Raw genomic sequence first — 26,569 nt, forward strand, 5'->3', positions numbered from 1 at the left:
GGGAGGGTCGGGGTCACTGGGGAGGGTCAGTGGGAGGGTCGGGGGTCAGTGGGAAGGTCGGGAGTCAGTGGGAGGGTTGGGGTCAGTGGGGAGGGTCGGGGTCAGTGGAAGGGTCGGGGGTCAGTGGAAGGGTCGGGAGTCAGTGGGAGGGTCGGGGGTCAGTGGAGAGGTTCGATGGTCTGCTCACGATCGCAGGGTGTGCGATTGGTTCGGATGGTTGCTCGACGGAGCGGGATACACTGGCGTTTACAATGGGTGCAGGTTTTGTAGTGGAGGCGGGGGAGGGGAACGGAGACTCCTATTGGTCACCTGACTGCGGGCTTTGTGTGTCCGAGACACTATATGAATGCAGGTTGTTGTTGTTGTCCCATGATGCAGTGGGATTGTGGTCGTGGATTCAATTGACAGTTACTACCTGCAGCCAATCAGAGACAACAACCGTCAGCATCACATCATCTATAGGACGGAACATCTACCAATCAGGACTGGGACCTGTGGACATAGCGACGGCAGCCAATCAGACATCAGCCTGGTTAATGAGTTTGTTCATCAGCACCTCAGGGTGAGACTAATCGTCACATCGAGGGAGCTGATTGGGTCTCGGTCAGAGACAGGGGGAGGGGTCAGAGACGGGGAGTGAGGTCAGAGATGGGGGAGGGATCAGAGATGGGGGAGGAATCAGAGACGGGGCAGGGTCATAGACGGGGCGGGGTCAGAGACAGGGCGAGGGGTCAGAGACAGGGCGAGGGGTCAGAGACAGGGCAAGGGATGAGGGCGAGGGGTCAGAGGCGGGGGGTGTCAGAGACAGGGGAGAGGTCAGAGACAGGGGAAGGGGCCAGAGACGGGGGAGGGGGTCAGAGACCGGGGAGGGGGTCAGAGACCGGGGAGGGGGTCAGAGACGGGGGAGGGGTCAGAGACTGGAGAAGGGGTAAGAAACGGGGAGAGGTCAGAGTGAGACTAATCGTCACATCGAGGGAGCTGATTGGGTTCAGTCAGAGACAGAGGGGTCAGAGACAGGGCGTCTGAGACTGGGGGTGGGGTCAGAGACCGGGGGAGGGGTCAGTGAGGGTATAGAGGGGAGGGTCAGTGATGGTATAGAGGGGAGGGTCAGTGATGGTATAGAGGGGAGGGTCAGTGATGGTATAGAGGGGAGGGTCAGTGATGGTATAGAGGGGAGGGTCAGTGATGGTATAGAGGGGAGGGTCAGTGATGTTATAGAGGGGAGGGTCAGTGAGGGTTTACGGGGTCTCACTCTCACTCTCTGTCCTGCTTTCCTGCAGATTCGGCGTGATTCCTGGGATAACGTGAAATACGTAGAACTTTACATCGTAGCCGACAATTCTGAGGTCAGTGTGTTCTATAGGATGTGTGTCAGTGTTCTATAGTGTGTGGGTCAGTGTGTTCTATAGTGTGTGGGCCAGTGTGTTCTATAGTGTGTGGGTCAGTGCGTTCTATAGGGTGTGGGTCAGTGTGTTCTATAGGATGTGTGTCAGTGTTCTATAGTGTGTGGGTCAGTGTGTTCTATAGTGTGTGGGTCAGTGTGTTCTATAGTGTGTGGGTCAGTGTGTTCTATAGTGTGTGGGTCAGTGTGTTCTATAGTGTGTGGGTCAGTGTGTTCTATAGTGTGTGGGTCAGTGTGTTCTATAGGATGTGTGTCAGTGTGTTCTATAGTGTGTGGGTCAGTGTGTTCTATAGGGTGTGGGTCAGTGTGTTCTATAGGGTGTGGGTCAGTGTGTTCTATAGTGTGTGGGCCAGTGTGTTCTATAGGGTGTGGGTCAGTGTGTTCTATAGGGTGTGGGTCAGTGTGTTCTATAGTGTGTGGGTCAGTGTGTTCTATAGGGTGTGGGTCAGTGTGTTCTATAGGGTGTGGGTCAGTGTGTTCTATAGTGTGTGGGTCAGTGTGTTCTATAGGGTGTGGTCAGTGTGTTCTATAGTGTGTGGGCCAGTGTGTTCTATAGGGTGTGGGTCAGTGTGTTCTATAGGATGTGTGTCAGTGTTCTATAGGGTGTGGGTCAGTGTGTTCTATGGGATGTGTGTCAGTGTTCTATAGTGTGTGGGTCAGTGTGTTCTATAGTGTGTGGGTCAGTGTGTTCTATAGGGTGTGGGTCAGTGTGTTCTATAGTGTGTGGGTCAGTGTGTTCTATAGTGTGTGGGTCAGTGTGTTCTATAGTGTGTGGGTCAGTGTGTTCTATAGGGTGTGGGTCAGTATGTTCTATAGGATGTGTGTCAGTGTTCTATAGTGTGTGGGTCAGTGTGTTCTATAGTGTGTGGGTCAGTGTGTTCTATAGGGTGTGGGTCAGTGTGTTCTATAGGGTGTGGATCAGTGTGTTCTATATGGTGTGGCTCTGTGTTCTATAGGATGTGGGTCAGTATGTTCTATAGGGTATGGGTCAGTGTTCTATAGGGTGTAGGTCAGTGTTCTATAGGGTGTGGGTCAGTGTGTTCTATAGGGTGTGGGTCAGTGTGTTCTATAGGGTGTGGGTCAGTGTGTTCTATAGGGTGTGGGCCAGTGTGTTCTATAGGGTGTGGTTCAGTGTGTTCTATAGGGTGTGGGTCAGTGTGTTCTATAGTGTGTGGGACAGTGTTCTATAGGGTGTGGATCAGTGTTCTATAGGGTGTGGATCAGTGTGTTCTATATGGTGTGGCTCTGTTCTATAGGATGTGGGTCAGTATGTTCTATAGGGTATGGGTCAGTGTTCTATAGGGTGTGGCTCAGTGTTCTACAGGGTGTGGGTCAGTGTGTTCTATAGGGTGTGTGTCAGTGTGTTCTATAGGGTGTAGGTCAGTGTTCTATAGGGTGTGGGTCAGTGTGTTCTATAGGGTGTGGGTCAGTGTGTTCTATAGGATGTGGGTCAGTATGTTCTATAGGGTGTGGGCCAGTGTGTTCTATAGGGTGTGTGTCAGTGTGTTCTATAGGGTGTGGGTCAGTGTGTTCTATAGGGTGTGGGTCAGTGTATTCTATAGGGTCTGGGTCATTGTGTTCTATGGGGTGTGGGTCAGTGTTCTATAGGGTGTGGGTCAGTGTGCTATAGGGTGTGGGTCATTGTGTTCTATAGGGTGTGGGTCATTGTGTTCTATGGGGTGTGGGTCAGTGTGTCCTATAGGGTGTGGGTCAGTGTATTCTATAGGGTCTGGGTCATTGTGTTCTATGGGGTGTGGGTCAGTGTTCTATAGGGTGTGGGTCAGTGTGCTATAGGGTGTGGGTCATTGTGTTCTATAGGGTGTGGGTCATTGTGTTCTATAGGGTCTGGGTCATTGTGTTCTATGGGGTGTGGGTCAGTGTTCTATAGGGTGTGGGTCATTGTGTTCTATAGGGTGCGGGTCATTGTGTTCTATAGGGTTAGGTCTGTGTGTTCTATAGGGTGTGGGTCAGTGTGTTCTATAGGGTGTGGGTCATTGTGTTCTATAGGATGTGGGTTAGTGTGTTCTATAGGGTGTGGATCAGTGTTCTATAGGATGTAGGTCAATGTTTTCTCGGGTGTGGGTCAGTGTTCTATATTGTGTGGGTCAGTGTGCTATAGGGTGTGGGTCAGTGTTCTATATTGTGTGGGTCAGTGGGCTATAGGGTGTGTGTCAGTGTTCTATATTGTGTGGGTCAGTGTGCTATAGGGTGTGTGTCAGTGTTCTATATTGTGTGGGTCAGTGTGTTCTATAGGGTGTGGGTCAGTGTTCTATAGGGTTTGCATCAGTGTGCTATAGGGTGTGGGTCATTGTGTTCTATAGGGTGTCGGTCATTGTGTTCTAAAGGGTGTGGGTCATTGTGTTCTATAGGGTGTGGGTCAGTGTGTTCTATGGGGTGTGGGTCAGTGTGTCCTATAGGGTGTGGGTCAGTGTATTCTATAGGGTCTGGGTCATTGTAGTCTATGGGGTGTAGGTCAGTGTTCTATAGGGTGTGGGTCAGTGTTCTATATTGTGTGGTTCAGTGGGCTATAGGGTGTGTGTCAGTGTTCTATATTGTGTGGGTCAGTGTGCTATAGGGTGTGTGTCAGTGTTCTATATTGTGTGGGTCAGTGTGATATAGGGTGTGTGTTAGTGTGTTATATAGGGTGTGGGTCAGTGTTCTATAGGGTATGGGTCAGTGTGATATAGGGTGTGTGTTAGTGTGTTATATAGGGTGTGGGTCAGTGTTCTATAGGATGTGGGTCAGTGTGCTATAGAGTGTGGGTCAGTGTGCTATAGGGTGTGGGTCAGTGTGCTATAGGGTGTGGGTCAGTCTGTTATATAGGGTGTGGGTCAGTCTGTTCTATAGGGTGTGGGTCAATGTGTTCTATATGGCGTGGGTCAGTGTGTTCTATAGGGTGTGGGTCAGTGTGCTATAGGGTGTAGGTCGGTGTGTTCTATATGGTGTGGGTAATTGTGTTCTATATGGTGTGGGTCAGTGTATTCTATAGGATGTGGGTCAGTGTGTTCTATAGGGTGTGGGTCAGTGTGCTGTAGGGTGTGGGTCATTGTGTTCTATAGGGTGTGGGTCATTGTGTTCTATAGGGTGCGGGTCATTGTGTTCTATAGGGTTCGGCCAGTGTGTTCTATAGGGTGTGGGTCAGTGTGTTCTATAGGGTGTGGGTCATTGTGTTCTATAGGGTGTGGGTCATTGTGTTCTATAGGGTGTGGGTCAGTGTGCTATAGGGTGTGGGTCATTGTGTTCTATAGGGTGTGGGTCATTGTGTTCTATGGGGTGTGGGTCAGTGTGTCCTATAGGGTGTGGGTCAGTGTATTCTATAGGGTCTGGGTCATTGTGTTCTATGGGGTGTGGGTCAGTGTTCTATAGGGTGTGGGTCAGTGTGCTATAGGGTGTGGGTCATTGTGTTCTATAGGGTGTGGGTCATTGTGTTCTATAGGGTGCGGGTCATTGTGTTCTATAGGGTTGGGTCCGTGTGTTATATAGGGTGCGGGTCAGTGTGTTCTATAGGGTGCGGGTCATTGTGTTCTATAGGATGTGGGTCAGTGTGTTCTATAGGGTGTGGATCAGTGTCCTATAGGATGTAGGTCAATGTTTTCTCGGGTGTGGGTCAGTGTTCTATATTTTGTGGGTCAGTGTGCTATAGGGTGTGTGTCAGTGTTCTATATTGTGTGGGTCAGTGTGTTCTCATAGAGTCGAAGGCCTAGAAATTGAGTTTGCCTCCGCCAGGGCTGTAGCGCCCGAAATTTAACGCCAGCGTTAATTGCCGCTGCGCCCGCCAAAAATTCAGCTGCGCCGCGCCCAGACGGCTGCGGGCGCTAATGGAGGGTGTCAGCGCCTCGCAATGGGCGCTGAATGCAGGATTGCGGCGCTAATCCCCCGCTGCGGCACCCGATGCGGTGCGGCAGGCTGGGGTACTGCAGGCCTCCTCCTTCTGTTAAGGAGGAGCTGCCTGCAGCCGACCGCTGGCCAGTGGAATCGCACGAAAAATGAGCCCGGCACCTCGGAGAAGTGCCGGGCTCGAGGCCCACACACATCTGTGCCGCGGGGGGGTGGTGGAGGAGTCCGGGGAGGGAGGTGTGGGCGGGCGGCCGCCGGGAAAGCGGCCGGCCGCCGCGCCACCTTAATGCGCCGGCGCTAAGTCCAGCAAGAAACTTTTGAAAAATCGTTGGTTGCGGCTGCCACGGGCGAGGCGGCCGCAACTGAATTTCGGCGTCCGGCCGCATTACCACGGCAACCGGGACGCTGCGCACACCGATGACGTCATCGGTGCCGGCGCAGCGCTACCGGCTAACGCCGATGGTAGGGCCCAAATCAATTTCCGAAGCGGCTATAATTCCGGCACAAGGCCCTCTAGCGCCTCTAATTGGGCGCTAACCCCACTCAATTTCTACGCCATAGAGTTTTACAGCACAGAAAGAGGCCCTTCGGCCCATCGTGTCTGCGCCGCCCATCCATCCCTGTCCAGTCTAATCCCATTTTCCAGCATTTGGTCCATAGCCTTGTATGCAATGGCATTTCAAGTGCTCATCCAAATGCTTCTTGAATGTTGTGAGGGTTCCTGCCTCTACCACCCTTTCAGGCAGTGAGTTCCAGATTCCAACCACCCTCTGGGTGAAAAAGCTCCTCCTCAAATCCCCTCTAAATCTCCTGCCCCTTACCCTGAATCTATGCCCCCTTGTTATTGACCCCCCTACTAAGGGGAAAAGTTCCTCTTTATCTACCCTATCTATGCCCCTCATCATTTTGTACACCTCAATCAGGTCCCCCCTCAGCCTTCTTTGCTCCAAGGAAAACAACCCCAGCCTGTTTAGTCTTTCTTCATAGCTGAGGCGCTCCATCCCAGGTAACATCCTGGTGAATCTTCTCTGCACCCTCTCCAAAGCAATCACATCCTTCCTATAGTGAGGCGACCAGAACTGCACACAGTACTCCAGCTGTGGCCTCACCAGTGTTTTGTACAGCTCCATCATAACCTCCCTGCTCTTATATTCTATGCCTCGGCTAATGAAGGCAAGTATCCCATATGCCTTTTTAACCACCTTATCTACCTGTTCCGCTGCCTTCAGCGATCTATGTACATGCACACCAAGGTCCCTCTGACCCTCTGTACTTCCTAGGGTCCTACCACTCATTGTGTATTCCCTTGCCTTATTTGTCCGTCCAAAATGCATCACCTCGCACTTTTCAGGGTTAAATTCCATTTGCCACTTTTCCGCCCATCTGACCAACCCGTTTATATCGTCCTGTAGCCTGAGGCTTTCCTCCTCGCAATTTACCACCCCACCAATTTTCGTGTCATCTGCAAACTTACTGATCATACCTTTCACATTCTCATCCAAATCATTTATGTAGATCACAAACAATAAGGGACCCAGCACCGATCCCTGAGGTACCCCACTGGACACAGGCTTCCAGTCACAAAAGCAACCTTCGACCATCACCCTCTGCCTCCTGCCACTCAGCCAGTTTAGGATCCAACGCGCCAAGGCACCCTGGCTCCCATGGGCTCTTACCTTCTTGACCAGTCTCCTATGCGGGACTTTGTCAAAAGCTTTACTGAAGTCCATGTAAACCACATCCACAGCATTTCCCTCATCCACCCCCCTAGTCACCCCCTCGAAAAATTCAGTCAGATTTGTCAGACATGATTTACCCTTGACAAAGCCATGCTGACTATCCCCGATTAATCCTTGCCTCTCCAAGTGGAGACTAATTTTGTCCCTCAGAATTTTTTCCAATAATTTCCCTACCACAGATGTTAGGCTCACTGGCCTGTAATTCCCTGGTTTATCCCTGCTACCCTTCTTGTATAATGGTACTACATTAGCTGTTCTCCAGTCCTCTGGTACATCCCCTGTGGCCAGAGAGGTTCTGAAAATTTGTGTCAGAGCCCCTGCAATCTCCTCCTTTGCCTCCCACAGCAGCCTGGGATACATCTCGTCCGGGCCTGGGGATTTATCCACTTTTTGGCCTGCTAAAACCGCTAGCACCTCCTCCCTCTCGATGCTAATATGTTCAAGTATGTCACAGTCCCCTTGCCCGATTTCTATGTCTGCATCGTCTTCATAGTGAACACAGATGCAAAAAATTCATTTAAAACCCCGCCTACATCATCTGGCTCTACACACAGATTGCCACTTTGGTCCCTAATGGGCCCTACCCTTTCCCTGGTTATCCTCTTGCCCTTAATATACTTATAAAACATCTTAGGATTTTCCTTTATTTTGCTCGCCAGTGTTATTTCATGGCCCCTCCTCGCCCTCCTAATTTCTTTTTTAAGTATGCCCCTGCACTTTTTATACTCCTCTAGGGCTTCTTCCGTCTTTAGTCTTTTGTAACTGCCAAAAGCCCCCCTTTTATTTCTAATGCATTTTTGTATATCCCTTGTCATCCAAGGTTCCCTTTGCTTGTTGGTCCCCCCCTTGACTTTTACAGGAACATGTTGGCGTTGTACTCTCTCTATTTCCCTTCTGAAAGTCTCCCACTGTTTTGATGTGGATTTTCCTATAAGTAGCTGCTCCCAGTCCACTTTGGCCAGATCCTGCCTTATCATATTAAAATCGGCCTTCCCCCAATTTAGAACCCTTATTTCCGGGCCGTCTTTGTCTTTTTCCATGACCACCTTAAATCTCACCGAATTATGGTCACTGTCGCCAAAATGCTCTCCTACTGATACTTCCACCACTTGCCCGGCTACATTCCCCAGAATTAGGTCCAGTATCGCCCCCTCTCTTGTAGGACTTTCTACACGTTGGCTCAAAAAGCTCTCCTGGATGCACTTTAAGAATTCTGCACCTTCTAAGCCTTTCACACTCTGACTATCCCAATTAATATTGGGGAAGTTGAAATCCCCCACTATTATTACCCTATTATTTTCGCACTTTTCTGAGATTTGCCGACATATCTGTTCCTCTATCTCCCCCTGACTGTTTGCGGGCCTATAGTACACTCCCAGCAAAGTGCTTGCCCCCTTTTTGTTTTTAAGTTCTACCCATATGCCTCATTGGAGGAACCCGCTTATATATCATCCCTCCTTAAAGCAGTTCTATGGGGTGTGGGTCAGTGTTCTATAGGGTGTGCATCAGTGTTCTATAGGGTGTGGGTCATTGTGTTCTAAAGGGTGCGGGTCATTGTGTTCTATAGGGTGTGGGTCAGTGTGTTCTATGGGGTGTGGGTCAGGGTGTCCTATAGGGTGTGGGTCAGTGTATTCTATAGGGTCTGGGTCATTGTGTTCTATGGGGTGTGGGTTAGTGTTCTATAGGGTGTGGGTCAGTGTGCTATAGGGTGTGGGTCATTGTGTTCTATAGGGTGTGGGTCATTGTGTTCTATAGGGTGCGGGTCATTGTGTTCTATAGGGTTGGGTCAGTGTGTTCTATAGGGTGTGGGTCAGTGTGTTCTATAAGGTGTGGGTCATTGTGTTCTATAGGATGTGGGTCAGTGTGTTCTATAGGGTGTGGGTCATTGTGTTCTATAGGGTGTGGGTCAGTGTGTTCTATAGGGTGTGGATCAGTGTTCTATATGATGTAGGTCAATGTTTTCTCGGGTGTGGGTCAGTGTTCTATATTGTGTGGGTCAGTGTGCTATAGGGTGTGGGTCAATGTTCTATATTGTGTGGGTCAGTGGGCTATAAGGTGTATGTCAGTGTTCTATATTGTGTGGGTCAGTGTGCTATAGGGTGTGTGTCAGTGTTCTATAGGGTGTGAGTCTGTGTTCTATAGGGTGTGGGTCAGTGTTCTATAGGGTGTGCATCAGTGTTCTATAGGGTGTGGGTCAGTGTGTTCTATGGGGTGTGGGTCATTGTGTTCTATAGGGTGCGGGTCAGTGTGTTCTATAGGGTGTGGGTCAGTGTGTTCTATAGGGTGTGGGTCAGTGTGTTCTATAGGGTGTGGGTCAGTGTTTTCTCGGGTGTGTGTCAGTGTTTTCTCGGGTGTGGGTCAGTGTTCTATAGGGTGTGGGTCAGTGTTTTCTCGGGTGTGGGTCAGTGTTCTATAGGGTGTGGGTCAGTGTTCTATAGGGTGTGGGTCAGTGTTCTATAGGGTGCGGGTCAGTGTTCTATAGGGTGTGGGTCAGTGCTATAACGCCTGGGTCAGTGTTCTATAGGGTGTGGGTCAGTGTGTTCTATAGGGTGTGGGTCAGTGTGATATAGGGTGTGGGTCATTGTGTTCTATAGGGTGTGAGTCATTGTGTTCTATAGGGTGCGGGTCATTGTGTTCTATAGGGTTGGGTCAGTGTGTTCTATGGGGTGTGGCTCAGTGTGTTCTATAGGGTGTGGGTCAGTGTGTTCTATAGGGTGTGGGTCAGTGTTTTCTCGGGTGTGGGTCAGTGTGTTCTATAGGGTGTGTGTTAGTGTTCTATATTGTGTGGGGCAGTGTGTTCTATAGGGTGTGGGTCAGTGTTCTATAGGGTGTGGGTCAGTGTGTTCTATAGGGTGTGGGTCAGTGTGTTCTATAGGGTGGGTCAGTGTGTTCTATAGGGTGTGGGTCAATGTGTTCTATAGGGTTTGGGTCAGTGTTCTATAGGGTGTGGGTCAGTGTTCTATAGGGTGTGGGTCAGTGTGCTCAAGGGTCCACGTGGAATTTGATCTTGTATCCCTTTCTCAGTTTCAGAGCCAGCGCAGCAATCTGGGAAAAACCAAGGAGAGGATCCTGGAAATAGCAAACTATGTGGATAAGGTACAAGGGAGTGCGGCTCAGTGCCCAGTCCTGTCCAGTGCCCAGTCCTGTCCAGTGCTCAGCCCTGCCCAGTGCCCAGTCCTGTCCAGTGCCCAGTGCCTAGTCCTGTCCAGTACCCAGTGCGGCTCAGTGCCCAGTCCTGGCCAGTGCCCAGTGCTGCCCAGTGCTCAGTGTTCTTCAATGCCCAGTGCTGCCCAGTGCCCAGTCCTGTCCAGTGCCCAGTGCCTAGTCCTGTCCAGTACCCAGTGCGGCTCAGTGCCCAGTCCTGTCCAGTGCCCAGTGCTGCCCAGTCCTGCCCAGTGCCCAGTGCTCAGTCCTGCCCAGTGCTCAGTCCTGTCCAGTGCCCAGTGCTCAGTCCTGTCCAGTGCCCAGTGCCCAGTCCTGTCCAGTACCCAGTGCGGCTCAGTGCCCAGTCCTGGCCAGTGCCCAGTGCTGCCCAGTCCTGTCCAGTGCCCAGAGCTGCCCAGTGCTCAGTGTTCTTCAATGCCCAGTGCTGCCCAGTGCCCAGTCCTGTCCAGTGCTGTTCACCATATCAAGGACAATATTAAATGTTTTTACAAGTATATTAAGAGAAAGGGTGACCAACAAGGGGGCAAGCCATATTAGATTTAGTCATGAGTAATGAGTCAGATTTAGTTAATAGCCTAACTGAGCGTAAACATTTATCTAATAGCGATCAGATAAATATTTACGTAGTGTCTGAATGGAAGAAATGTGAAGCAGATACTAAGATTCTAGATTTAGGTAAGGCCGACTTTAACGGGATGAGGCAGAGACTGTCCACAGTAAACTGGGCAAATCTGTTTATGGGTAAAACGACAGAAGATCAGTGGGAGATGTTTAAAAAAGAATTGAAGGTGATCCAGAGCCAGTTTATACCCCTGAGGGGCAAGAGCCCTATTTGCCAAATTAAACAGCCCTGGACAACTAAAGAATTAAGGGACAGCATAAAACTAAAAGAAAGGGCATACAAAAATGCAAAAAATAGCACAGATCCTGGTGAATGGGAAAGATACAAAGAACAGCAAAGGGTCACAAAACAGATAGTAAGAGCTACAAAAAGCGAGTACAAAAAGAAATTTGCAAGGGACATCAAAATCAACACAAAAACGTAGGTTAATAAGGCCATAGAAAAGCTAACCAGGCACTAGGGTTTATTTCTAGGGGGATAGAATTGAAAAGTAGGGAAGTTATGCTAAACCTGTATCGAACCTTGGTTAGGCCACACTCGGAGTACTGCGTACAGTTCTGGTCGCCAGATTATAAAAAGGATATCGAGGCACTGGAGAGGGTGCAGAGAAGATTTACAAGGATGATACCAGAAATGTGAGGTTATACCCATCGGGAAAGGACGAAACAGGCTGGGTCTCTTTTCTCCTGAAAAAAGAAGGTTGAGTGGTGACCTAATAGAGGTCTTTAAAATTATGAAAGGTTTTGATAGAGTGGATACAGAGAGAGTGTTTCCACTTGTGGGCAGTTGTCCAACAGGTTTGAGGTTCTTGCGGCCTGTATGGATGAAAGCGGTGGCTGCAGGGTGGATGAGCAAACTGACCATGTCACCGAGGTACAGGAAGCCATTAAAGTGAGGGGAGTTAATAGGAATGTAGTGGTAATTGGGGACAGCATAGTCAGGGGGGGATAGATCCAGTTCTCTGCGGCTAAGAGCGAGAGTCCAGACGGCTGTGTTGCCTGCCTGGTGCCAGGGTTCGGGACATCTGCTCTGGGCTGGAGAGGAACTTGCAATGGGAGGGGGAGGAGCTAGTGGTCGTGGTCCATGTAGGTACCAACGACATAGGTAGAACTAGGAAAGAGGTTCTGCTGAGAGAGTATGAGCAGCTAGGGGCTAAATTAAAAAGCAGAACCTCGAGGGTAATAATCTCTGCATTATTACCTGAGCCACGAGCAAATTGGCACAGGGTAAATAAAATTAGAGAGATGAATGCGTGGCTCAAAGACTGGTGTGGGAGAAATGGGTTTCGATTCCTGGGGCACTGGTACCAGTACTGGGGAAAGTGGGATCTGTATCGTTGGGACGGTCTTCACTTGAACCGTGCTGGGACCAGTGTTCTGGTGAGTCGTATAACTAGGGCGGTAGAGAGGGCTTTAAACTAAATATCGGGGGCATGGGATCAAATTTGGGAAGATGTGGGAATTCAAAGATTAGAGACAAGGCAATAGAGAAAGGTATTAATATGGGAAATGATAAACAGATCGTGACAGGAAGGGATAGAGAGTACAGATCTAAGAGTAAATCAACAGATAAGGCTAGAGGTTACAAAAATAATAAAAGGACAAAATTAAAGGCTCTGCATCTGAATACACGTAGCATTCGAAGCAAAACAGATGAACTGATAGCGCAAATATAAATAAATAAGTACGATCTGATCGCCATTACAGAAACATGGCTGCAGGATGACATAGATTGGGACCTGAATACCGAAGGGTACATGACATTTAGGAAGGACAGGAAGCTAGGAAAAGGTGGAGGGGTGGCTCTGTTAATTAATGATGGTATTAGCACAATAGAGAGGGATGACCCAAGTTCAGGAAACCAGGATGTAGAAGCGGTTTGGGTAGAGATGAGAACTGATAAAGGCAAGAAGTCACTTGTGGGAGTGGTGTACAGGCCCCCAACAGTAACCACACGGTAGGATGGAGTATAAAGGAAGAAATAATGGGAGCTTGTCAGAAGGGTACAACAATAATCATGGGGGATTTTAATCTACATATAGACTGGAAAAATCAGATGGGCAAAGGTAGCCTAGATGAGGAGTTCATGGAATGTTTTCGGGATAGTTTCTTAGAACAGCGCGTTCTGGAGCCAACCAGAGAGCAGGCTATACTAGACCTGGTATTGTGCAATGAGATAGGATTAATTAATGACCTCATAGTGAAGGCACCCCTAGATAGCAGCGATCATAATATGATTGAATTTTACATTCAGTTTCAGAGAGAGAAGAGTGGGTCCAAGACTAGTATTTTAAACTTCAATAAGGGCAATTATGAGGGCATGAAAGCAGAGCTCGCTGAAGTGAACTGGCAAATCAGGTTAAGGGATAGGTCAATAGAGTGGCAGTGGCAGACATTTAATGGGATGTTTCAGAATACACAGAATATATACATTCCAACAAGAAAGAAAATTTCCAAGGGGAGGACCCACCATCCGTGGTTAACTAAAAAAGTTAAAGATAGTATCAAACTTAAAGAAAAAGCATATAATTGCGCCAAGATGGGTGGCAGGTCAGAAGATTGGACAGAATATAAAAAACAGCAAAGAATGACTAAAAGATTAATAAGGAGAGAAAAACTGGACTACGGGAGAAAGCTCGCTAGAAATATAAAAACAGATAGTAAGAGTTTCTATAGATATTTAAGAAAGAAAAGAGTTAACAAAGTGAGCGCTGGTCCTATAGAAAGTGAGTCTGGGGAATTAATAATGGAAAATAAGGAGATGGCAGTTGAATTGAACAGGTATTTTGCATCGGTCTTCACTATAGACGATACAAGTAACATCCCAGAAATAGCTGTAAATCAGGAAATGGAAGGGAGGGAGGAACTCAAGAAAATTACAATCACCAGGGAAGTGGTACTGAGCAAATTGTTGGAGCTGCGGGCTGACAAGTCCCCGGTCCTGATGGACTTCATCCTAGGGTCTTAAAAGCAGTGGCTAGTGAGATAAGAACATAAGGAATAGGAACAGGAGTAGGCCATTTGGCCCTTCGAGCCTGCTCCGCCATTCAATGAGATCATGGCTGATCTTCTGCCTCAACTCCATTCACCGGCCCTATCTCCATATCCCTTGATGCCCTTACTAGTCGGAAATCTATCGACTTCTGTTTTGAATATACCCAATGACTGAGCCTCCACAGCCCTCTGGGGTAGAGAATTCCAAAGATTCACCACCCTCTGTGTGAAGAAATTTCTTCTCATCTCGGTCCTGAATGGCCTACCCTTTATCCTGAGGCTGTGGCCCCTGGTTCTAGACTCCCCAGCCAAGGGAAACATTCTCCCAGCATCCACCCTATCAAGCCCTGTAATAATTTTTTATGCTTCAATGAGATCCCCTCTCATTCTTCTGAATTCAAGAGAATACAGGCCTAGTTTACTCGATCTCTTCTCATACGACAGTCCCGCATTCCCAGGAATCAATCTTGTGAATCTTCGTTGCACTCCCTCTATGGCAAGTATATCCTTCCTTAGGTAAGGAGACCAAAATTGTACACAGTACTCCAGGTGTGGTCTCACCAATGCCCTATATAATTGGAGTAAGACTTCTTTACTCCTGTACTCAAATCCTCTTGTAATGAAGGCCAGCATACCATTTGCCTTCCTAATGGCTTGCTGCACCTGCACATTCACTTTCAGTGACTCATGTACAAGGACACCCAGGTCCCTTTGAGCATCTGCATTCCCCAATCTTTCACCATTTAGGAAATACTCTGCCTTTCTGTTTTTTCTACCAAAGTGGGTAACTTCACATTTATCCACATTATATTCTATCTGCCATGTTCTCACCCACTCACTGAGCCTGTCGAGATCCCCTTGAAGCCTCTTCACGTCCTCTTCGCAACTGACACTGCCACCTAGCTTTATATCATCAGCAAATTTGGAAATGTTACATTTAGTCCCCTCATCCAAATCATTGATATAGATTGTGAATAGCTGGGGCCCAAGCACCGATCCTTGCGGTACCCCACTAGTCACAGCCTGCCATCCTGAAAAAGACCCGTTTATCCCTACTCTTTGTTTTCTGTCTGTTAACCAATTCTCAATCCATGCTAGTATATTACCCCCAATTCCATGTGCCCTAATTTTGTTCACCAACCTCTTGTGGGGGACCTTATCGAAGGCCTTCTGAAAATCCAGATACACCACATCTACTGGTTCCCCTTTGTCTACTCCACTAGCTACATCCTCAAAGAACTCCAATAGGTTTGTCAAACAGGATAGCTAATGCGTTGGTTTTAATTTTCCAAAATTCCCTAGATTCAGGGAAGGTTCCATTAGATTGGAAAATAGCGAATGTAACTCCTTTATTCAAAAACGTAGGGAGACAGAAAGCAGGAAACTACAGGCCAGTTAGCTTAACATCCGTCATAGGGAAGATGTTAGAAGCTATTATTAAAGACATTATAGCAGGGCACTTAGAAAAGTTCAAAGTAATCAGGCAGAGTTAACATGATTTTGTGAAAGGGAAATCATGTTTAACCAATTTATTGGAGTTCTTTGAGGAAGTAACATGTGCTGTGGATAAAGGGGAACCAGTGGGTGTACTGTACTTAGATTTCCAGAAGGCATTTGATAAGGCGCCACATCAAAGGTTATTGTGGAAAATAAAAGCTCATGGTGTAGGGGGTAACATATTGGCATGGATAGAAGATTGGCTAGCTAACAGGAAACGGAGAGTAGGCATAAATGGGTCATTTTCTGGTTGGCAAGATGTAACGAGTGGTGTGCCACAGGGATCAGTGCTGGGGCCTCATTTTTTACAATTTATATAAATGACTTGGATGAAGAGACCGAAGGTATGGTTGCTAAATTTGCTGATGACACAAAGGTAGGTAGGAAAGTAAATTGTGAAGAGGACATAAGGAGGCTACAAAGGGATATAGATAGGTTAAGTGAGTGGGCAAAGATCTGGCAAATGTAGTATAATGTGGGAAAATGTGAAATTGTCCATTTTGGCAGGAAGAATAAAAAAGCATATTATCTAAATGGTGAGAGATTGCAGAGCTCTGAGATGCAGAGGGATCTGGGTGTCCTAGTGCATGAATCGCAAAAGGTTAGTATGTAGGTACAGCAAGTAATTAGGAAAGTTAGTAGAATGTTATTGTTTATTGCGAGGGGAATTGAATACAAAAGTCGGGAGGTTATGCTTCAGTTATACAGGACATTGGTGAGACCACATCTGGAGTACTGTGTCCAGTATTGGTCTCCTTATTTAAGGAAGGATGTAAATGCGTTGGAAGCAGTTCAGAGAAGGTTTACTAGACTAATACCTGGAATGGGCGGGTTGTCTTATGAGGAAAGGTTGGACAGGCTGGGCTTGTATCCACTGGAGTTTAGAAGAGTAAGAGGTGACTTGATTGAAACATATAAGATCCTGAGGGGTCTGGACAGGGTGGATGTGGAGAGGATGTTTCCTCTTGTGGGAGAATCTAGAACTAGGGGTCACTGTTTAAAATAAGGGCTCGCCCATTTAAGACAGAGATGAGGAGAAATTTTTTCTCACAGAGGGTCGTGAGTCTTTGGAACTCTCTTCCTCAGAGGGCGGTGGAAGCAGAGTCTTTGAATATTTTTAAGGCAGAGGTAGATAGATTCTTGGTAAACAAGGGGGTGAAAGGTTATCACGGGTAGGCGGGAATGTGGAGTAATCAGATCAGGCATGAACTTATTGAATGGCGGAGCAGGCTCGAAGGGCCGAGTGGCCTACTCCTGCTCCTAATTCGTATGTTCGTATAACTAGAGGCCATCAATATAAGATAGTCACCAAGAAATCCAATTGGGAATTCAGAAGAAACTTCTTTACCCAAAGAGTGGTGAGAATGTGGAACTCGTCACCACAGGGAGTGGTTGAAGCGAATAGTACAGATGCATTTAAGGGGAGGCTAGACAAGCATCTGAGGGAGAAGGGAAACATAGAAACATAGAAGATAGGAGCAGGTGTAGGCCATTCGGCCCTTCGAGCCTGTTCCGCCATTTAATGAGATCATGGCTGATCATCCAAATTCAGTACCCGGTCCCTGCTTTCTCCCCATATCCCTTGATCCCTTTCGCCTTAAGAAATATATCTAACTCCTTCTTGAATATATTTAATGAATTTGCCTCAACTGCCTTCTGTGGTAGAGAATTCCACAGGTTCACCACTCTCTGGGTGAAGAAATTCCTCCTCATCTCAGTCCTAAATGGCTTAGCCCTTATCCTTAGACTGTGACCCCTGGTTCTGGACTCCCCCGCCATCGGGAACATCCTTCCTGCATCTAGTCTGTCTAGTCCTGTTAGAATTTTATAAGTTTTAGTGAGACCCTTCTCATTCTTCTAATCTCTAGTGACTATAAGCCCAATCGACCCAATCTCTCCTCATACGTCATTCCTGCCATCCCAGGTATCAGTCTGGTGAATCTTCGCTGCACTCCCTCCATGGCAAGAACATCCTTCCTCAGATAAAGCGACCAAAACTGCACACAATACTCAAGGTGTGGTCTCACCAAGGCCCTGTACAACTGCAGCAAGACATCCTTGTTCCTGTACTCGAATCCTCTCGCTACGAAGGCCAACATACCATTTGCCTTCTTAACCGCCTGCTGCACCTGCATGCTTACCTTCAGCGACTGGTGCACAAGGACACCCAGGTCTCGTTGCACTTCCCCTTTTCCCAATCTATAGAGGGTTATGCTGATAGATTTAGATGAGGAAAGACGGGAGGAGGCTCGAGTGGAGTATAAACGCCGGCATGGACTGGTTGGGCCGAATGGCCTGTTTCTGTGCTGTATATCCTGTGTAATCCTGTGTAATTAGGAAACAGAGGGTGGTCAGGAGCAATGTAGGCCCCTTAAAAACTGATAATGGTGATACTGCAAATGAAAATAAGGAAATGGTGGACATGTTGAATAATTACTTTGCGTCAGTATTTGCAGTAGAGGAAGAGGATAGCATGCCGGAAATCCCAAGGAAACTAATATTGAATCAGGGACAGGAGCTCACCAGAATTAATGTAAGCGAAATAACAGTAATGAAGAAAATAATGGCAGTAAAGAATGACAAACCCCCAGGACCAGATGGTTTCCATTCCAAGGTTTTAAAGGAAGTAGGTGAGCACCGTGCAGATGCCCGAACTATAATCTTCCAAAGTTCTCTAGATTCAGGGACTGTCCCTTTAGATTGGAATATTGCGCATGTCACTCCGCTTTTACCGAGTGGCGGGAGAGGGAAACCAGGGAATTATAGACCAGTTAACCCAACATCTGTTGTCAGGAAATTACTAGAGTCTATAATTAAGGATAGGGTGACTGAAAACCTCGAAAATTTTCTGTTGATCAGAGAGAACCAGCAGCTCAACATAAACTCGAGGAACAGCACCTCATCTTCCGATTAGGCACTCTGCAGCCTTCCGGACTCAATATCGAGTTCAACAATTTCAGATCATAACCTCGGCCCCTATTACATTTTTTCGTTGTAATTTTTCCACTCCTTTCCCCCGCCCCCCCCTTTCCTTTTCTTTCTCTCTCACACCTGGCAGCTATCTCTTGCCCTGCCAGTACACTTTACACCTAATCTCAGCCTATTACCATCTCGTCTAGCTCTTTTACTTCTTTTGTCTCTTTCACTTTTGTCCGATCGCAGCCCTGCCTTCGATCTATTTTCTTTTCTTTCCAGTTTTGAAGAAGGGTTCGACCCGAAACGTCAACTCAAATTTCTCTCCATGGATGTTGCCTGACCTGCTGAGTTTTTCCAGCATTTTCTGTTGTTATTTTGGATTTGTGAAAGGCAGGTCATGCCCATCAAACCTGATTGAATTTTTTGAAGAGGTGACTAAAGTAGTAGACAGCGGAATGTCTATGGATGTTATTTATATGGACTTCCAGAAGACATTTGATAAAGTTTCACCTAAGAGATTGTTAACTAAGGTAGAAGCCCACGGAATTGAGGGCAGATTATTGACCTGGTTAGGAGATTGGCTGAGCGGCAGGAGACAGAGAGTGGAGATCGAAACATAGAACATAGAAGATAGGAGCAGGAGTAGGCCATTCGGCCCTTCGAGCCTGCTCCGCCATTCAATGAGATCATGGCTGATCATCCAATTCAGTACCCTGTCCCTGCCTTCTCCCCATATCCCTTGATCCCTTTAGCCTCAAGAAATATATCCAACTCTTTCTTGAATATATTTAATGAACTGGCCTCCACCGCCCTCTGTGGCAGAGAATTCCACAGGTTCACCACTCTCTGGGTGAAGAAATTCCTCCTCATTTCAGTCCTAAATGGCTTACCCCTTATCCTTAGACTATGACCCCTGGTTCTGGACTCCCCGACCATCAGAAACATCCTTCCTGCATCTAGTCTGTCCAGACCTGACAGAATTTTATAGGTTTCGATGAGATCCCCTCTCAATCTTCTAAACTCCAGTGAGTATAAGCCAAATCAACACAATCTCTCTTCATACGTCATTCCTGCCATCCCAGGTATCAGCCTGGTGAATCTTCGCTGCACTCCCTCCATGGAAAGAACGTCCTTCCTCAGGTAAGGTGACCAAAACTGCACACAATACTCAAGGTGCAGTCTCACCAAGGCCCTGTACAACTGTAGCAAGACATCCTTGTTCCTGTACTCGAACCCTCTTGCTACGAAGGCCAACATACCATTTGCCTTCTTAACCGCCTGCTGCACCTGCATGCTTACCTTCAGCGACTGGTGCACAAGGACCCCCAGGTCTCTTTGTACTTCCCCTTCTCCCAATCTATTGCCATTCAAATAATAATCTGCTTTCCTGTTTTTGCCACCAAAGTGGATAACCTCACATTTATCCACATTATAGTGCATTTGCCATGTTTCTGCCCAATCACCCAACCTATCCAAATCGTACTGGAGTTTCCCGACATCCTCGCAGCTTACCCTCCCGCCCAGCTTTGTGTCGTCTGCAAATTTGGAGATATTACGTCCAATTCCCTTGTCCAGATCATTAATATATATTGTGAACAGCTGGGGTCCTAGGACCGATCCTTGCGGTACCCCACTAGTCACTGCCTGCCACTCGGAAAACGACCCGTTTATTCCAACTCTTTGCTTTCTGTCCGCCAACCAGTTCTCTATCCAAGTCAATAACTTGCCCCCAATCCCATGTGCCTTAATTTTGCACGCTAATCTCTTGTGTGGGACCTTATCGAAAGCCTTCTGAAAGTCCAAATACACCACATCCGCTGGTTCTCCCTTATCTATTTTACCAGTTACATCCTCAAAAAATTCCAGTAGATTAGTCAAGCATGATTTACCTTTTGTAAATCCATGTTGACTTTGTCCGATCCTGTCACTGCTTTCCAAGTGCTCTGCTATTACATCTTTTATAATAGACTCTAGCATTTTCCCCACTACCGATGTCAGGCTTACCGGTCTATAATTCCCTGCTTTTTCTCTACCACCTTTTTTGAATAGTGGGGTAACATTAGCTACCCTCCAATCCATGGGTACCGTTCCAGAGTCTATCGAGTTCTGGAAGATGATCAGTAATGCATCGACTATCTCTAGGGCCACTTCCTTAAGTACCCTGGGATGTAGACCATCAGGCCCTGGGGATTTATCGGCCTTCAGTCCCATCAATTTTCCTAACACCATTTTCCTACAAATACTGATTTCTTTCAGTTCCTCGCTTTCATCCGACCCTATGTTCCCCGGCATCTCTGGGAGGTTATTTGTGTCCTCCTTTGTGAAGACAGAACCAAAGTATGCATTTAGTTGGTCTGCCATTTCCTTGTTTCCCATTATAAATTCCCCTGATTCTGACTGTAAGGGACCTACGTTTGACTTCACTAATCTTTTTCTCTTCACATATCTATAAAAGCTTTTACAGTCAGTTTTTATGTTCCCTGATAGCTTACTCTCATATTCTATTTTCCCTTTCTTAATTAATCCCTTTGCCCTCCTTTGTTGACTCCTAAACTGCTCCCAATCCTCAGGATTATTGCTTTTTCTAGCCAATTTATATGTTCTCTCCTTGGATCTTATGCTATCCCTAATTTCCCTTGTTAGCCACGGTTGAGTCACCTTTTTTGTTTTATTTTTACGCCAAACTGGGATGAACAAATTCTGTAACTCATCCATTTGGTCTTTGAATGTTTGCCATTGCCTATCCACCATCAACCCTTTGAGCGCCATTCCCCACTCAATCCTACCCAACTCGCTCCTCAGACCATCGTAGTTTCCTTTATTTAAATTGAGGACCCTTGTCTCTGAGTCAACTACTTCATTCTCCATCTTAATGAAGAATTCGATCATATTATGATCGCTCCGACCCAAGGGGCCTCGTACAACAAGATTGCTAATTAATCCTTTCTCGTTGCATAATACCCAGTCTAAGATGGCCTGATCTCTGGTTGGTTCCTCGACATATTGGTCCAGGAAACCATCCCATAAACACTCCAGGAATTCCTCCTCCACAGTATTGTTACTAATTTGGTTGGCCCAATCTATATGTAGATTAAAGTCACCCATGATGACTGCTGTGCCCTTATTGCACGCTTCTTTAATTTCCCTTTTAATGCCATCCCCAACCTCCACCTTACTGTTTGGAGGTCTATATACCACTCCCACTAATGTTTTTTTCCCCTTAGTATTTCTCAATTCTACCCATACAGATTCCACATCATCAGAGCTAATGGGTAGGTACTGAAATTGGCAGGGGCGTCTAGTGGTGTCCTGCAAGGATCTGTGTTGGGGCCTCGACTATTCACAATATTTATTGACAACTTAGATGATGGCATAGAAAGTCATAGATCCAATTTTGCCGATGACAGAAAGATGGGCGGCATTGTAGGCGGTGTAGATGGAAGCATAAAATTACAAAGAGATACCGAGAGATTAAGTGAATGGGCAAAACTGTGGCAAATGTGAGGTCATCCACTTTGGACCTAGAAAGAATAGAACAGGGTACTTTCTAAATGGTGGAAGGCTAAAAACAGTGGAGGTCCAAAGAGACATGGATCTCAGGTACATCGATCATTAAAATCTCATGAACAGGTCGAGAAAATAATCAAAAAGGCTAATGGGACGCTGGCCTTTATATCTCGAGGACCAGAATACAAGGGGGTAGAAGTTATGCTGCAGCTGTACAAAACCCTGGTTAGACCACACCTGGAGCACTGGGAGCAGTTCTGGGCACCACACCTTAGGAAAGATATACTGGCCTCGGAGGGGGTGCAGCGTAGGTTTACCAGAATGATACCAGGGCTAAAAGGGTTAAATTACGAGGACAGGTTGCACAGACGAGGTTTGTATTCCCCTGAATATAGAAGGTTAAGGGGTGATCTGATCGAGGTGTTTAAGATGATTAAACGATTTGGGTACAGTAGCGTAGTGGTAATGTCACTGGGCTAGTAATCCAGGGGCCTGAACTAATGATCCAGAGACTGTGAGTTCAAATCCCACCATGGCAGCTGGGGAATTTAAATTCAATTGAATAAAATTTAGAATTGAATAAAATGTAGAATTGAAAAGCTAGTATCAGTAATGGTGACCATGAAACTATCGGATTGTCGTAAAAACCCAACTGGTTCACTGATGTCCTTTAGGGAAGGAAATCTGCCGTCCTTACCCGGTCTGGCCGATATGTGACTCCAGACCCACAGCAATGTGGTTGACTCTTAACTGCCCTCTGAAATGGCCCAGCAAGTCACTCAGTTGTACTCAAGAAGGCGGCTCACCACCACCACCTTCTCCAGGGCAATTAGGGATGGGCAATAAATGCTGGCCTTGCCAGCGATGTCCACATCCTGTGAATGAATAGATCAATAGGGCAGACAGGGAGAAACGATTTCCTCTGGTGGGGGGAGTCCAGAACAAGGAGACATAATCTTAAAATTAGAGCCAGGCCGTTCAGGGGTGATGTCAGGAAGCACTTCTTCACACAAAGGGTGGTGGAAATCTGGAACTCTCTTCCCCCAAAAAGCTGTTGAGGCTGGGGGTCAATTGAAAACATCAAAACTGAAATTGATGGATTTTTGTTGCTGATGCGCCATTAATAACTCCAGAAGACTAAGAGTTAAACTTATAACAAGTAGGCTTTTATTAACAAAAGAATATGAGCATGCCTCTGCTGGTAGACCGATCCTTAAAGCCAGGGGGACTGGAGGTCAATCACCTTTATACCTGGGCTTAGGGGTGGAGCCAGCTGAGGCATGCCCAGACATGTTCTGTACAGGCAGATTAGTGGTTTACCACAGTTGCGTAAGGGTATTAAGGGTTACGGAACCAAGGCGGGTAGATGGAGTTAAGATACAGATCAGCCGTGGTCTGATTGAATGGTGGAACAGGCTCGAGTTGCTGAATGGTCTAATGTTCCTGTGTAACAGGCTCGAGTTGCTGAATGGTCTAATGTTCCTGTGTAACAGGCTCGAGTTGCTGAATGGTCTAATGTTCCTGTGTAACAGGCTCGAGGGGCTGAATGGCCTCCTCCTGTTCCTGTGTAACAGGCCGGAGGGGCTGAATGGCCTCCTCCTGTTCCTGTGTAACAGGCTCGAGGGGCTGAATGGCCTCCTCCTGTTCCTGTGTAACAGGCTCAAGTTGCTGAATGGGCCTCCTCCTGTTCCAGTGTAACAGGCTGGAGGGGCTGAATGGCCTCCTCCTGTTCCCGTGTTCTGTCCCCAGTGTGACAGTAAAGTATGCCGGCCCTTCAGTGTGAGAGATACGTTTAACATTGGGTTGTTCCTGAGTGTCTTTGTTTTATTCTGCCCAGTTTTACAGAACAATGAACATTCGAATTGCATTGATTGGCCTGGAGGTGTGGACGCACTCGGACCAGATCACAGTGAGTGAGGATCCCAACACCGCCCTCTGGGCCTTCCTAAAGTGGAGACAGCAACTGTGGGTGCGAGCTAAGCACGATAACGCTCAGCTGATCACGTGAGTGCCCTTCGGACTCTCTCACACGTCGTATTGCCGGGAGCTAGGACAGTAGATCTTTGAGATTGGTATTTCTCAGCAGTGACCAATCTACTTGGAGGTTGGGGCAGGAACTGGGACCTTGTTGATATTAACTGGAATCCTCAACTGGGTTGACGACAGCATCAAGCGGGAGGGGCCAAATCCAAGACCCTACGGCCAAGACATTGGTTGGTGCTGGCCTGGTCGAACTGGGAGTAGAAGCCGATTCCAGGACAGATGGGCTGGCCCAAAGCACACTTGATATTGGGACATGGGCCTCATTTAAATCAGATTGGGTTCCACCAAGACCACTCGGCTCCCGGCCTCATTACAGTCTTGGTCTAAACATGGACAAAGGAACTGAATTCCAGAGGTGAGGTGAGAGTGACTGCCCTTGACATCAAGGCAGCATTTGACCGAGTGTGGCATCAAGGAGCCCTAGTAAAACTGAAGTCAATGGGAATCAGGGGGAAAACTCTCCACTGGTTGGAGTCATACCTAGCACAAAGGAAGATGGTTGTGGTGGTTGAAGGTCAATCATCACAGCCCCAGGACATCGCTGCAGGAGTTCCTCAGGGCAGTGTCGTAGGCCCAACCATCTTCAGCTGCTTCATCAATGACCTTCCCTCCAACATAAGGTCAGAAATGGGGATGTTCGTTAATGACTGCACAGTGTTCAGTGCCATTCACAACTCCTCAGATAATGAAGCAGTCCATGCCCGCACGCAACAAGACCTGGACGACATTCAGGCTTGGGCTGATATGTGGCAAGTAACATTCGCGCCACAGAAGTGCCAGGCAATGACTATCTCCAACAAGCGAGAGTCTAACCACCGTCCCTTGACATTCAATGGCAAAAAGATTGGTATTGGCCTTTGGGCCACTGCCTCACCAGCACCGGCCCTGACCACAGGTAGCAGGGATTATCTAGATGAATGGCGGAACAGTCTCGAGGGGTTGAATGGCCTACTCTTGTTCGTATGTTCCTATGTGTGTACTACAGAGAGCAGGGATTATCCAGATGAGCCCACGGGCTTCATGCCCGCTAACACAACCTTCTTCTTGCAGGGGCATCAAGTTCAAGGGGACCACCATTGGGATGGCACCGCTGGAGGGAATGTGCTCACAGGATAGTTCTGGAGGAGTCAACATGGTGAGACACTCAACTGCACTGGCCAGGCGTCTGCTGCACTCGCCCTGAACCAGCCCCCAAACCCGGGAGTCAAATCGTCAGAGAGTTGGTCTCTCAACATCCAGGCATTGGGAAAAATAGTAAAACACTTCTAAATAGAGGCATAGAGTACAAAAGCAAGGAAGTTATGATGAACCTTTATAAAACACTGGTTCGGCCTCAACTGGAGTATTGTGTCCAATTCTGGGCACCGCACTTTAGGAAGGATGTGAAGGCCTTAGAGAGGGTGCAGAAAAGATTTACAAGAATGGCTCCAGGGATGAGGGACTTCAGTTACATGGATAGACTGGAGAAGCTGGGGTTGTTCTCCTTAGAGCAGAGAAGATTGAAAAACATAGAAACATAGAAGATAGGAGCAGGAGTAGGCCATTCGGCCCCTCGCGCCTGTTCCGCCATTTAATGAGATCATAGCTGATCATCCAAATTCAGTACCCTGTCCCTGCTTTCTCCCCATATCCCTTGATCCCTTTAGCCGTAAGAAATATATCCAACTCCTTCTTGAATATATTTAATGAATTGGCCTCAACTGCCTTCTGTGATAGAAAATTCCACAGGTTCACCACTCTCAGGGTGAAGAAATTCCTCCTCATCTCTGTCCTAAATGGCTTACCTCTTATCCTTAGACTGTGACCCCTGGTTCTGGAATCCCCCGCCATCAGGAACATCCTTCCTGCATCTAGTCTGTCTAGTCCTGTTAGAATTTTATAAGTTCCAATGAGATCCCCTCTCATTCTTCTAAACTCTAGCGAATATAAGCCTAATCGACCCAATCTCTCATACGTCATTCCTGCCATCCCAGGTACCAGTCTGGTGAATCTTTGCTGCACTCCCTCCATGGCAAGAACATCCTTCCTCAGATAAGGCGACCAAAACTGCACACAATACTCAAGGTGTGGTCTCACCAAGGCCCTGTACAACTGCAGCAAGACATCCTTGCACCTGTACTCGAATCCTCTCGCTATGAAGGCCAACATACCATTTGCCTTCTTAACCGCCTACTGCACCTGCATGCTTACCTTCAGCGACTGGTGCACAAGGACACCCAGGTCTCGTTGCACTTCCCCTTTTCCCAATCTATTGCTGTTCAGATAATAATCTGTCTTCCTGTTTTTGCCACCAAAGTGGATAACCTCACATTTATCCACATTATACTGCATCTGCCATGCATCTGCCCAATCACCCAACCTGTCCAAATCATATTGGAGTTTCTCGGCATCCTCCTCACAGCACACATGCCAACCCAGCTTTGTGTCGTCTGCAAACTTGGAGATATTACATCTAGTTCCTCCATCTAGATCATTAATATATATTGTGAACAGCTGGGGTCCTAGCACCGATCCCTGCGGTACCCCACTCGTCACTGCCTGCCACTCGGAGAGAGACCCGTTTATTCCAACTCTTTGCTTCCTGACTGCCAACCAGTTCTCTATCCAAGTCAGTACCTTACCCCCAATCCCATGTGCTTTAACTTTGCATGCTAAACTCTTATGCGGGACCTTATCGAAAGCCAGTGGATGTGGTGTATTGAAAGTCCAAATACACCACATCCACTGGTTCTCCCTTATCTATTCTACCAGTTCCACCTGAAAAAATTCCAGTAGCTTAATCAAGCATGATTTAACTTTTGTAAATCCATGTTGACTTTGTCCGATCCTGTCACTGTTTTCCAAGTGC

At 47.3% G+C, this 26,569-nt stretch overlaps 1 protein-coding gene across 1 annotated transcript in view; it reads left to right on the forward strand.

The window, feature by feature from the left end:
* The window catches only part of adam19a (ADAM metallopeptidase domain 19a), a 279,529-nt gene that overhangs the window by 141,321 nt on the left and 111,639 nt on the right, over window positions 1–26,569 (forward strand). Inside the window, exons 7-11 of the mRNA XM_085967554.1 lie at window positions 379–562; window positions 1,281–1,346; window positions 10,003–10,074; window positions 23,516–23,682; window positions 24,772–24,856. Of these exons, the coding sequence (XP_085823680.1) occupies window positions 379–562; window positions 1,281–1,346; window positions 10,003–10,074; window positions 23,516–23,682; window positions 24,772–24,856 (574 nt within the window). The remainder of the gene's footprint in view (window positions 1–378; window positions 563–1,280; window positions 1,347–10,002; window positions 10,075–23,515; window positions 23,683–24,771; window positions 24,857–26,569) is intronic.

The sequence above is a fragment of the Somniosus microcephalus genome, chromosome 2, assembly GCF_052327205.1.
Source record: "Somniosus microcephalus isolate GS21.2 chromosome 2, FLI_Smic_1.0, whole genome shotgun sequence".
Lineage (NCBI taxonomy): Eukaryota > Metazoa > Chordata > Chondrichthyes > Squaliformes > Somniosidae > Somniosus > Somniosus microcephalus.